This window comes from Drosophila subobscura, chromosome U (genome assembly GCF_008121235.1).
Source record: "Drosophila subobscura isolate 14011-0131.10 chromosome U, UCBerk_Dsub_1.0, whole genome shotgun sequence".
NCBI classification, from domain to species: domain Eukaryota; kingdom Metazoa; phylum Arthropoda; class Insecta; order Diptera; family Drosophilidae; genus Drosophila; species Drosophila subobscura.
In genome coordinates, this window is record NC_048534.1 from 20,143,652 (window position 1) to 20,156,572 (window position 12,921).

The following is a 12,921-nucleotide window of genomic DNA, read 5'->3' on the forward strand; positions in this document are numbered from 1 at the left end:
TACTCCAATAAGTAAAAGTTAAATGCAACTTAAGTAAATTGAAAAGGAATCTTCTAGTTGAACCCCTGATAAAATTAAATCAAAAACAGCCTAGGGATCGACACATGTATTATTAAACTTCAACTGCATTTCGAGTAGGAAGAGAAAAAGTCCTCCAAGTAAAATCAAATGAAAGCTTTTTAGCTACAACAAATCTCCCAGCACGTACCAGTGAGCATGCATCAAAAAATAAATGAGTATGGCTGGGCTTGTATATATTCAATTAGGGTTTATTTATGCCATCTAGCTGTGATTGATATAGGAAAGGCTCAACTACAGCTACAGGTACTGCCCGACAGTGCAGCAACAGCCTGGCAACTCTCGATCAGTTCAGCGATCTGTTGCTGCTTGACAGCCTCTACAGTTTGTTAATTGTTTGCGATTTGCACATCAATGAGAACTTGAACTTGAAGCCGGTAAACGAATACGAATGCGAATACTCATACCCACACAGTGAATAATTTGAGTTGATTCCCAACTGCGCATTAGAATCGTAATGAAACGGAATGCCCGAAAGCTGTCAAGAGAGACTCGCCCAAAAGCGAACGATGACGTCGCCGCATCCAACCCCTCTCGCAGCCAACGCATAGCGAAGCATAGAAAGTGGCATTAAATCGGGCTTACATAATACTTCAAAAATATATTACAAAATAAAAGAAAAGGAAAACGAGTCTTGCGACAAACACAAACTGAAAAGAAAGAAAGAAAAAGTAAAAAATAAAAACACAAAACACAAAACGTCTCTGACATCATCCCAAAACAAGTCGGCAAAAAAATTCTTCATACATATTTACATAGACACATATACATGGGTGTGCGTGTGTGTGCGTGTGTGTTTTTGTGTGTCACAAAACAAAATTTCGAAAACAGAATTCCAACTAGCGGGACACGCAACAAACATGAAATTTCCACTCAAGCCACGCGAAGCCGCGACGAGTGGAAGCTTTTTTTTTCGAGTGGGAGCATGAAGAAACTATATAAGGAGGTCTCGTCGGCGGCAGAGTTACTCGTCGCATTTCCTAATTTTCAGTGTTCGGTTGCTTGCCGGCGCGGAAGGTTGGGCGCTTACTCCATTGTCGTTTCACTCACACTTACAGCGAGAGTGCCCTTATTGACAACATTGTCAGCCTCCCTAATTTTTGGCGACGAGACCACCTTATATAGTTTCTTCATGGAGTGGGAGAAAGAGTGGAACGAGTGGAAGAATGAGCGGAACGAGTGGGAGAATGAGTGCGAGTGGCACACTGTTGGCTACTGCCGCGTCTTTTCGCTGAGCCACAAATTAAACACTCGTCAGTCGCCGTGCCGTAAAGGTCGTAATCAAGAAATCAACAATTTCCCAGCCGAAAAACCAGTGAAAGAAAATGGTGTCCAGTGTAAAGCTTGTCTTGGCCCTCACCATCTTGGCCACACTGGCCTGCACGGGTAGGAAAAATCACAACAGCCAAAACCAAATTGGAAGCTATATTTGAAGATCTCTCTCATTGCAGGCTATGCCATCAAGTGCTACCAGTGCGAGTCGGTGACCAATCCCAAGTGTGGCGAGAAGTTCGAGGCGGATGATAATCTGCTGCTGGACTGTGCCAAGATTGCACCACCGCGCTTCCTGCAGAGCTTCTTCCCCGTGCGCAATGCCACTGGCTGCATGAAGAAGCTCATCGATACGGGTGAGTCTTGCTATCTGCCAGCTGCTGACCAGCGATCAGCGTGAGGTCACGCCTTGAACTCCAGTGTGGCCCACGCAGAGGCTGTGTCCTCATCACTTAACCAATTAGCTTGATTAAAGTTAATTGCAAACGAGATCGGGGAGAGGCGTGAACAGAGCATGGAAAAAATATGCTAAGACTGTGATATGTGTGGGAACATAATTGGGTAGGGTTTAGGCTTTTAATAAATTCCAGGAATTAATTTCAGCTACCTAGAGGTGAGCTCAGTAACATTTTTACTTTTTTAAAACCATGACAACATTCGACACAAAATTGAGTGGAATTACGTGCACATATTTTCCGCGAAACTTGAGAGATTTTACACTATAGAAAATGTGTATTTTGTCGTGTATTTATACCAGACATCTGTAGCTTGCTTATGGACAGAGAGAACTCTCTCAATTTGTTTACCATTTCCACACACAGAGCAGTGTCATCTCATTGAGATTTCGGTTTATAAATAACTCATAAATATACTCGTATCTCGCTACTCTTTTTTTGATGTTTTTCCATCTCCCATTTCAATGAAACATATTTCCATAATCTTGCATTTACATTCACGAGCATTGCTCAACATTTTCTGGGAGCTTAATGCCACACCCCAGCCCAGCCCCGAGCCAATCCTTTCCGCGGCAATCTGTTCATTTCATTATTAATTCAACAAGTGTTATGGAAATCAAATTTGAGTGGCCCGCCGGGCATATATTTAGGCAATTATTGGGATGGCCCAACGTTTGTCGCGCATCAATATTATTCCAAAATAGTTCCCCCAAGACCACTCGATTGTTTTCTGCATACTTTATGAGAACCATTTTGGATGTTAATGGATGGGGAATATTTATGCTCGCTGACCGCTACTTTGCCTACAATAATTGTTTGTTAATTACATTAAGTGTCGACCTACGCCTCGTTTTTCCATCTAGGGTTTGGCAGGGGGCTGGGGCAGGGAGCGGCAGCAGCGGCAATTAACTGCCAGACGGGCGGTAGTCAGCCCCACAAATTAGTCATGACTAAGTTTGTACTCGAACTCGCACTCGTAGTGCCCATATCTGCCCTCGGTGTGCCAGATCTTAACGATGTTAAGGGCGGCTACAAATATGCAAATTTAAATGCATATTTGAGTGTAATTAAAAACACAGTATGAAGGGAATGTAGGGACTGGAACTGCATGCAAAAATTGAGTCAAATTTATGTCAGCCTTGCTGCAAATGTTAAGAATTTGGATTTGACTGTAGACAGGGAAAATGTTATTATTTATCAGGCAATACATGGTACTAATAGCTACTGTACATGTGCACAAATATGGTAAATAGTTAATTGGAAGCTCTGAAAATATAATTATGATGCAGCAGACAATCTTGGGAGTGCCTTAATGTGTTTGATCAATAAATGAAAATGATTTATCAGAGCAACTGGAGGTACAATAATAATTCCTCACTTTTGTGTGTAGTCTCTTAACCATAAGATATAGTTTATAGTTATTATTTATAGTTTATAGCATATGTAACAGCCACCCCCTACAAACAAGGCACTCAATTGTTATTAATAATTGCTGCCTCGATAATTGTCTGTTCGTTTAATTATTTTGCAATTTATTTCCATCAAAACGATCAAAACCTTATTGGAAATTACATTAAACAGCGGAAAACTATTTGCTGAAAATTCCTAGAAATTAATCAAAAATTCCAACACGTACACAGACAGTAAAATATTTTAATGGCTATAAATAAATGTAGCAAAAATAGTTCGCTGGCCTTTGAAGTGCCTTAAACTGTCTCTGCTTCGAGTTAAAGAAAAATATGCATTAAAATTTGATGGCTCAATGAATCCTCAATGAAATCAATATCTGAATCCACATACAAAATGCACTAAAACCAATTTTATTTGCTTTTCTTTCTGCTGCTGTAGTGCCCGGACACCCACAGGTGGTGCGCAGCTGCTACTTCGGGGACGTCAGCAACACTCAGACAGGCTGCACCTCGGATCCCTCCCTGCCCTTCGCCAAGCAGCTGAGCTGTGATGTCTGCACCAAGGACGAGTGCAATGGATCCGCCACCCTCGCCCCCCTTGCCGGCGCCATTCTGCTCTTCTTCGGCGTCGCTCGCCTGCTGGCCTAAGAGAGCGACGGAGAGCGGCGCTCTCTCTCTCTCTCTCTCACCCACACTCTCTTTCCATATCCGTGGTAGATGTTGTGCCCGCTTTTATCATCGAATCGCTTGAATAATTCTCTTGAATGTGAATACCAATCCGCATCTGTGTTTTTTGCTGCACACCGTCGAACATTTGTTGTCTGCATTCGAATCGCTTTATTTATTTGAAATAAATATTTTGTTAATTGTCCACCAACACACTTGGGATTATATTGAATATTGGGAGACTATTCTGGGAGACTGTCAATATAATGGGTGGCAATTGGTTTGCTGGTTGATCAGTGGTTGTTTCCACCATTCCCTACTCTCTTCTCTGTTCTCATACTCCGACGCTGGCCTGAAATATTCTACCGGAAATCGCTGCCTTAGACTGAAATTCTACATTTATCCTCTACTTCACGGATTTAGCTATTATGGGAAATTTGTACAAAAAACTTTGGACGTTATTTTCCAGCCTTTCGGCTAACAAACAAATATTTCGAAGCATACTTTGAGGAAATGTATGGCACTGTATCGATGGTAGTCATTCAGTGTGTAGTTTCAATAGTAATTCAGGAAAAGTATGGCCATGAAATGCTCAAAGAGTTGTGGCTCCGCTGCAAACATTTCTTTGATTCTTCCTCCGCACACAAGACATATGAGGCACCCGATGAAATACCAGGTCTAAATTCCATTCAATTTCGTTCTCTTCTGCCTTTGACTCATGCTGCAGCCGGCCTTGCTCTTTGTTCAACTTTTGGAACTCTCTTCTCTGACGATAATAGAACAGAAAAGTCCAAGATGTATAAATCTGGGGTGGAGGCGTAAGTCAGTCACTCTGTGCGCCGTGATTTTAGTGCACTTTGCTTGGGTAGCGTCCATGATTTCCATGGGAATGCCAACGTAAGAGCTTCCCAATATTTGTTCCATCACACCTTTTCTCCTCGCACACTTTCTCCCAGTCTCCTCCCAGTCCCTTCCACCTCCAACCCCACTCTCGGCCACATGTGCGAGTGTATAAATTCCCGGCTGGCATGCCATGCGTTGGGAAAGCCAAAAGCAAAACGTTCATTAAAATTAGACAAATTAAAATGTTGAGCGATGACGCCAGACGAAATGGCCATAAAGTTTCTTCCGCACCAAGCACTCAGAAAAGAGAGAGAGAAAGAGTGGCCAGTGGCAGTGTGTGGGAGAGGCCAAAGAGATGCGGAAACAAGAGGCAGAGAGACAAGGAGTTGAATTTGGAAACGCTTTTCGGGGCATTCTTTCAGTTCGAATTCGTTGGCAGCCGCGTCGACTGGCTGGCATTTAAGCGGGAACATTTTGGTAGTCTAGAAAAAGCATCGAAAAAAGCAAAGCAAAGGCAAGACGCGTGTTTACAATCGCTTAAAGTGCCCCGAAAAGAAAAGCACCCACAGAAATATGTACAAATAATTCATATAGAAGCAGAAAACATTCATTTCTTTATATTGCGGATAGATATATTACGTACAGATACGTATTGTATATGTGAACAAATATTTTTATATTTAAATCACGAGTGGATCGTTCCATTTGCCATTTGCTCTGTCTCGGGCGTTGAGTGAGAAGAGTCAAAAGTACGCGTTCAGCTTGAATTATTTGCTCCCATAAAAAGCCAACCAATAAAACACAATCCAAAGGAAACTTGCGTGTAGAAAAGTGCCTATCCTTCCGTCCAAAGCCAACCCAACACATCCCATCCACACCCGCAACTATGCGGCAATATTTACTTCTGTTTGGCGCGCTCCTCTCGCTGCTGGCCTCAGGTTTGTTTCTTTGGTTTGTTTCTTATTTATTTATTTTGGTGGTTTATGCTCTTGTAAAGGGTATCACGGACATGACAAAGTGTTGAAAAATGAAAGAAAAAACTACTTAAAATATTTACTAAAAAGTCCACACCATTTTTTTTCACTTCTGAATAAATCTTTTGAAATTTATCAATGACTTAGCTGAGACTCTTTGAACTCTATTTTAAAGCTGTCAAAAGAATAACAAAATGTTTGTAATACTCCCATCCGATTCCCCACAAATATGTAAGAGTCTACAACCTTCGGCTATCCCAAAGTTTCCCTCTGCTTGCATGCATTTTCCATTTCCATTCTGACATTTTGTGTTTTGGCATTTAATTATTCCTCTTTTACTTTTGTGTGTTTGCTGCCTGCCTCCTGTCCCCTCCTGTGGTCTGATCTCATTTTGGCCATAAATAAGACGTAGCTTTTCATCTTTTTCGTGTTTTTTTCATGTTGCCAATGCCAACAGCTTACGCCATCAAGTGCTATGCCTGCGAGTCTGTCTACGAGGCGAGCTGCGGCGAGAACTTTGAAGTCGAGAATCATTTCAGATACGATTGCGCCTTCATTGCGCCGCCCCGGTTCCTGGAGAACGATCTGCTCAGCGTGAATGCCACAGCCTGTCTGAAGCGGGTCTTCAAGGGTGAGTACAAAAAGCAGGAAAATGTCTTGGGAATTTAGAGATAAAATAGGATTTTCGGGGTTTAAATAGATGCAAATGGAAGTTTGAGTAATGTAGGGAGAAAGTAGAAAGAAAAGTGCATCTTTGGTGTTCAAATATTCTGTCCCAAAAGTTAGATTTATCCATGGACACAGAGGAACTTAGACAAGCTTAATTATTAGGGTAATTATCTGTGTGCTCGTGTAGCAATTCCTGTTAGACTTTTACACATTTCCCTGCACTTATTACACCACAAAAATAGGTAAAAATAAGTACAGAAAATGTACCAAAATAGTCTCGAAAAGTTTCAAGATGTTTAACGCACTTAAAAGTGATTTATGACACTTTCATTGCTTTCAAGAAAATATATGATAAATTGTTCAAAATTATTTGTACAAGTTGAAAGAGATATTCATCAGTAGATAATGCATTCTGAGGCATTCTGATGTATGGCCAATTTCTTTTGAGATGTTTAAAATAGAGAAAGAAATAAAATTAAATGATTAAATTAATGAATGAAGATTAAATAAGTTATGATAAATGATTAAATAGAGTGAATATAGATAAAGTAACGACTGTCCTGCGTCTAAGAATATTCAAAGTCTGTCTGAGGATATCGTAAATATATTCCCTAGAAATTTCTATCATTGCAGCTAACTTTTCTTGGCAATTTTGCCCAATGAGCTCATGGAAGATGCCACTAAATAGATAGTTTGTAGCCACTTTGTTGATATGGAATGGCTACATATTTGTGCGAACAGCTGTCGCACTGTATCAAAATATTTTTAATAGTTCCACCAGACACTCATCTGCGTTGATAGTTGTTGGCTTCATTGAGAATCAAACATGGAAAGACCTTAGAAATTTAGCCCGAAAGTAGACTGACTAATGCCCATGTTCCCACAGAGAACGGTGTACGCAAAATAGTGCGTGGCTGCTACTTTGGCGATGTGAATGCCACAGATGTCTGGTGCCGCATGGATCCCACTTTGACGGCGGTGAAGAACACGAGCTGTCATGTGTGCGACAACGAGAACTACTGCAACGGCGCGGAGGCCATGCGGGTTAATCATGCGGAGACGTGGCAAATGATATCACTAATTGTGTTCCTCTTGGCAGCACAAGTGCCCTGAACACGAGATCCCTGGATCCCTATGCCTAGTCAAATTGTAGTCATACCTTTGTAGAGAGTTATTAGCTGTGTTAATGTCACAATTTCAAGTGTAATTAAGCTAATGGAATGAAGTTAACGCACCCCATGGTGTGTTGGCGTTCAATCGGTGCCATGATGAGCCACGCAAATACGCCTGCCAGTTGGCAAACAACAATTTGGAGAGCGAAATACAAACTAATAAAAACTAATTTTACACCGAAAAATGGCCAAATTGTTTATTTGTTCGAATGCCACTAATGAACTTTTGCTTTTGCCTGCCTCCGAGATGGATGTATAAACGATGGAGAAGGGCAGGCCGCCAGGCAGGGCACACACATCCATTCCACCCACAATGTCAACACGAATGCGGTCGGTATTTTGGGCACCCCCACTCCACGGCATGGATATGCTCGAAGGTACACGACGCTCGGGTATGAAATGCCAGGAAGCAGAAACGTGAAATGAAATGAGCTGAAAAAGCAAAAGAAATGAACAAACACAACACAACACAAAAATCTGTTTATGAAAATCACATTCTGAATGCGATTATTGTTCAGTTCAGTTCTGTTCAGTTCAGTTTTTGCTTCTGTTCAGTCTCATGTGTGCAACGCTTCGAGTCGGTAGTCGGTGGTCGGTGGTTCGGTAGTCAATAGTCGGGCAGACACTAGCTGTAGGCAATAACACTGTATATAATGTGATTGCCATTGGCATCTGTGAATACTGTGAAAAAACATCTGTAGCACAGACCAGACCACATCGCATCTGTATCCGTATCTATTGAATCACCTCGACACCAGCCCCATTAGCGCGCAGTGGACAGTGTGGAGAGTGGACAGAGTGGAGAGTGAAGAGTGGAGAGTATTCAGATCGTACGGTACAATGCGTCTGTTTGTCTCCTCCTCTCTGTGGCTGCTCGTCACGCTGGTCAGCACAGGTGAATGTCGCTCCCTCTTCCTCCCCCTCCTCCTTCTTATTCTCCTCTTTGACACACATATTCACGCATGTCGTCATCGTCAACCCTCCCCCGTAGCTCTAGCGATTACCTGCTTCGAATGCGATTCCGTTAACGACGCCGGGTGTGGGGAGATTTTCTCGGGCGATGACATAGCCAAGACGGATTGTAATGCCGTTGAAGTCCTCGGCAACATGCGATCGTATTACCCACAAAGAGGCGAGCCCACTTGCCTGACCAAGTACTATGAGGGTGGTAAGTACATATGTACATCACTTATGTACATATGGGCATGTTGCATTAAAACTGTTTTTTATTGCTTTTGTTTTGGCAGCGCCTGGAAGCTCCCGTTTCGTGCGACGTTCTTGCTTCTTTGGCGACTCCTCGCCGGCGGATTTCAGCTGCGACGAGTCGCCGGATCCATTGGTGCCGTATCAGAGTTTCCTTGGCTGCACGCTCTGCAGCAGCGATCTATGTAATGCAGCGAGCAGTGGCATGCCCTCTATGTGGATTGCTTTGGTCTTTGCTTTACTTTTGTGGCGCACAAACTAACAGGAGCGCACGGCAATTCCCTTGGGAGTGCAATCTATGAAATATGCGGAGTGCAGAGTGAAGCCATCTGGTTTATGGTTTTATACTTTAAACTTTATACTTCTTATCAAACTTCGAAACGTGACGAACGCAGCGCGCAACGATTATGGAATTATTTTTAAGCTCTTATCTCTTTTTCCCTTTGGATAAACATGTTTTTGTTTTAATTTTTCATTTATTTGATTTTCGTTTCCGTTGTTTTTATACATCCACTAAAATGATTTAACATACATATAATATATATATATTTTTATAATAGTTATTCTTGTTTGTTTAATAATATAATTTATTGAATAAAATTTTACTCATCTCCTACTATATATGTGTGTGTATGTGTATGTGTGTGTGTGTGTTGTAACTAGAATTTATCGTTTAAAAATTATGCATAAATTAAATAAAATCAACACACACTCGTCTCGCAATTGATCTTTTAATATAATATTCAGATAATATATTTATGTGTTGGATGTACATTTATTTCCACAGTTTGCTGCATAAATTATTGTTTAGGGGTTAAGGGTATGGGTTGACACGATCACTATAGCATGGGTTATGGGTTTAGCTCGCTGGCGCCTACAACTATTCATTTCACTTTGCAAGGGCTACACATAAATAACATTCAAATATAAATATATCTGTTTATATGTTTATGTTTATGGGTATTTATCTGTAGATAATATATAGGCATATATCAAATATTATAAACTACACACATTGAGAACAATTTCAGATAGAAAAAACAGTTTTTTTTATGTACAACAGATTTAGTGTTTGCTTTACCAAATACTGTCCATGTAAGCGTTCCCTCTCTCTATCCCCGACCAAGAGAAACCCTGGGGACTGAGTCAATGCCATGAACAATCCGCTCCAAGCACTCCCGCAGATCGTCTTAAGCTCTATAAACATTATCATCGAACGATTGTGTAAGAATTAGTCAACCAAAATAAAGTAAATTCACATTCAGAAAACAAGTAACAAACGGATTTCATTCACTTATTTATCGCTTATGCATTATGTATTGGGGCATCATCTTGTTCAGCTTTTTTGCAGCTGGTATTTATAATGTTATTGATCGGTTACACACACACATATACAATTGAATCAATAGTAACAACAACAACACAGAGAGTTTTATGTTTAAAACCTAAAGAACTATTCATATTCACGCGTAGCCTTTCCACAGCCACTCTGCATACCCCCACAGATTGCATTGGATCTGGATTGGCTAAGGGTTATACATGGGACATTGTGGAGTACCAGCCTCCACAATCGTTGTGGAGTGTTTTGCCTGTCATTTTGCTTGCAATCTGTGGCCCATGTCTTCAACTTTTGTTTTCCCTTTCTTCAATTTTTCGTTGTGGCTTGTAACAATTCGCTTGAGTAGCGCAATGATCGTTTCAGCTGGGTCCAACAGAGTCTGCCATCGCTCAAAGTCAGATCAAGAGAGGCCAACACAGGAAGAGAGCAATCAATTCCCACACATCATATGCGTATTTGTTTTTCTTTCTTTCTTCTTTTTTTTAACATAAAAACTGACTAGAAAAGTGTGCAAAAATTTCGTGTGTGCTTGTGTGAATTTCGCTGGTATTGAATATGGAATGGAATCTTGAAATAATTATTGAATTTCCATCGATCTTTTGTTTATGTAGCCTTCAACTTGTAATACATTTCCTTCTAGATATTTTCTTTTCCATTTTGAGATCAATTTGACATGAGTACGTGGATCGATCGCTGGCTCTTTCTCTCTCTTTAAACACTTTGCAGACTCTGTTGGCAAGGACATTGGCTTTACATTTTTGCATCATTTTGTGGGCTATATATTTATGTTATTGGGCATATCTAATATATAGTTTGCTTATGTTTTATCTGAGCATAATCATTGAAGCTTTAATCGAAACATGTTTGGGGGTTTTTTGCTTTATCCATAATATATTTTTTCTTGGCGTGAACCCCGTTCAGAGACACTTTCGGTTTCGCGTCGCTCTCAAGTTGTACACTTTTCTATACACATAGCAAATAGTAATAGCAATAATAATAGCAATCTTAACAACATTAATAACGAATTCAGTCAAGTCAGTAAATTTGGTTTACAGAAAAAAATAATAAAGAAAATATATAAAATACAAGCTAAACGAAATTATAAACGAAATAAACAATAATAAACATTTTTTCCATCCATATTTTTTTTATCATTTTCAATTCAATTTTAACGCGGATTTATCTTTCTACAACAGTTTTTCGCGGGGTTTGTCTTTCTACAACATTTCTTTCAGGGGCATAGAAATACGGATTTACATTTAGTTACACACATCATTATATAGTTATTGTTTATGCATACGTATAATATATGTTTATGTTTATCTATGTTTTATATAGTATATGTGTATGTGGGGGGGTTATTATTATTATTATTATTATTATAACAACTATTGTATTGTAATTTCAAAGCTTTGCGTTTTGAAACATAAACTCACAGAGTATTTCCATTATATAATATATAATTTGCATGTTTTTTGTATCTTCATTCATTTGAAACATTTAACATTAACACGAAGGCTGCACTGCTTGCTGCACTGCTTGCTGCCACTTTCGTTACATCTATTTATAAATAGTTTTTTTTTATAAATGTTTAAACATTTTTTTCATCTTCCTTCTTTAGGATCATCTTCCGCCAGTGGGTGCGGAAGGAAGTGTGTGTGAAATCTTTAGGTTTTTGAGTGGTTTTTTTTGGTGGAGATGCACAAAGGGTTTTGGTTTTTGGCTGAGCACTTGATCATCGGCGGGCGTTATTGGTTGGATTGAAACAGAGCTTCCCATTCCGAGTCTCCTTTAGATGCCCACAAAGCCATAGACTTCCAGTACACGGATCTCAAAGTCACCGGATGGACAGAGCGGGGGATTGTTGAAGGTCTTGCAACCATCCGTTTTGCCAAAGCGTATATTCTCATCCATCCAGATGGCCTGACCCTCACTAAAAAGGAAAGAGCAGCCACATTAGTAAGCGAAACAGTTGGAGTACCAAAAGAATTCAAAACTTACCCTCCACCGATGGTAATCATTTTGGAATCTGCGGCCATAAACAGCTCGGAGCTGTGTCCCAGATCCTTGTCACCCTCAATGCCCACCCAGGGGTACTTGGCACGCTCTGGATACAAAGAGAAGAGGAAGGTTTCGCCGGTGCCAAAGTAGGCCTGTCGCTGGCCCTTGTCATCCTTGACATTCCGTTCAAACCAGCGCGACGAGCAATAGGCGCCAAAGACCTGAAGGAATAAAAGGAGTTACGTTTGATCTTTTGGATAGTTTTTGTCTTGGAACTTACCTCATTATTGCAAGTTTTGATCATCAGCAGCGTGGGCTCGTGCTGCTCCACACGCACATAGAATGTGGTCAGCGAGCAGCCGTGCTCCTCTGTGGTATACAGCAGCACCGGTTGGTACATTGTTATCCGCACAGGCAGCCACGACCACAGCGTGAACAGCTAAAGGGAAGCAACACAAACATTATTTATTAGTTTTCATTGTATTGGCAAAGAGCAGTTTAATTTAGCTACAACTACTCGGTACAAGTAACTGATTTAAGTGGGGTAGCAATTAGCCAAATGACAAAACAAACGTAAATACGTAGTAGGCGGCGGGTAATCAATAAAAGACGTGAAAGAACATGAACTAAAAGGCCAAAAGCCAACGAAAAACCAAACTAAAAGCCAAAGTAACATTTATATGTATGTAATAAACGGGATAAACGAACTCTCAAACAGATCTAATGAAGGGCACTAAGGGTGGTCTAACTACGGCGCACGGTACAGCAGCAGCTCAAACTGCAGGCAGCAGCAGCTCAAACTGCAGGCAGCAGCAGCTCAAACTGCAGGCGACAGCAGCT

General features: G+C 40.7%; 4 protein-coding genes across 13 annotated transcripts in view; 3 read left to right on the forward strand and 1 right to left on the reverse strand.

Annotated features, from left to right (window-relative positions):
* Positions 1 to 1,313: 1,313 nt before the first annotated feature.
* LOC117902488 lies at positions 1,314 to 4,009 on the forward strand. The gene is made up of 3 exons (XM_034813910.1): positions 1,314 to 1,464; positions 1,530 to 1,706; positions 3,654 to 4,009. Exons 1-3 carry the CDS (start codon positions 1,404 to 1,406, stop codon positions 3,860 to 3,862), a joined length of 447 nt encoding a protein of 148 aa, XP_034669801.1. The 5' UTR covers positions 1,314 to 1,403; the 3' UTR covers positions 3,863 to 4,009.
* A 1,146-nt stretch (positions 4,010 to 5,155) lies between these two features.
* On the forward strand, positions 5,156 to 7,667 carry LOC117902487. The gene is made up of 3 exons (XM_034813909.1): positions 5,156 to 5,661; positions 6,155 to 6,328; positions 7,253 to 7,667. The coding sequence occupies exons 1-3, from the start codon at positions 5,610 to 5,612 to the stop codon at positions 7,477 to 7,479; spliced, it is 453 nt and encodes a 150-aa protein (XP_034669800.1). The 5' UTR covers positions 5,156 to 5,609; the 3' UTR covers positions 7,480 to 7,667.
* Positions 7,668 to 8,079: 412 nt separating this feature from the next.
* On the forward strand, positions 8,080 to 9,856 carry LOC117902486. 2 transcript variants are annotated; one of them, XM_034813908.1, is made up of 3 exons: positions 8,088 to 8,433; positions 8,530 to 8,706; positions 8,786 to 9,292. In XM_034813908.1, exons 1-3 carry the CDS (start codon positions 8,379 to 8,381, stop codon positions 9,001 to 9,003), a joined length of 450 nt encoding a protein of 149 aa, XP_034669799.1. In that variant the 5' UTR covers positions 8,088 to 8,378; the 3' UTR covers positions 9,004 to 9,292. The 2 variants fall into 2 exon arrangements, with proteins under 2 accessions (XP_034669797.1, XP_034669799.1); XM_034813906.1 differs by having other exon boundaries at positions 8,080 to 8,706; positions 8,786 to 9,856.
* Positions 9,857 to 11,553: 1,697 nt separating this feature from the next.
* The window catches only part of LOC117902485 (GTPase-activating protein skywalker), a 30,468-nt gene continuing 29,100 nt past the window's right edge, over positions 11,554 to 12,921 (reverse strand). For 7 of the 9 annotated variants that reach the window (XM_034813898.1, XM_034813900.1, XM_034813902.1 and 4 more), the window contains 3 exons: positions 12,362 to 12,520; positions 12,082 to 12,302; positions 11,554 to 12,013 (listed from right to left, as the gene is read on the reverse strand). In XM_034813898.1, the coding sequence (XP_034669789.1) occupies positions 11,872 to 12,013; positions 12,082 to 12,302; positions 12,362 to 12,520 (522 nt within the window). In that variant the 3' untranslated portion in view covers positions 11,554 to 11,871. The remainder of the gene's footprint in view (positions 12,014 to 12,081; positions 12,303 to 12,361; positions 12,521 to 12,921) is intronic. The other 2 variants (XM_034813905.1, XM_034813904.1) reach the window with 1 other exon arrangement.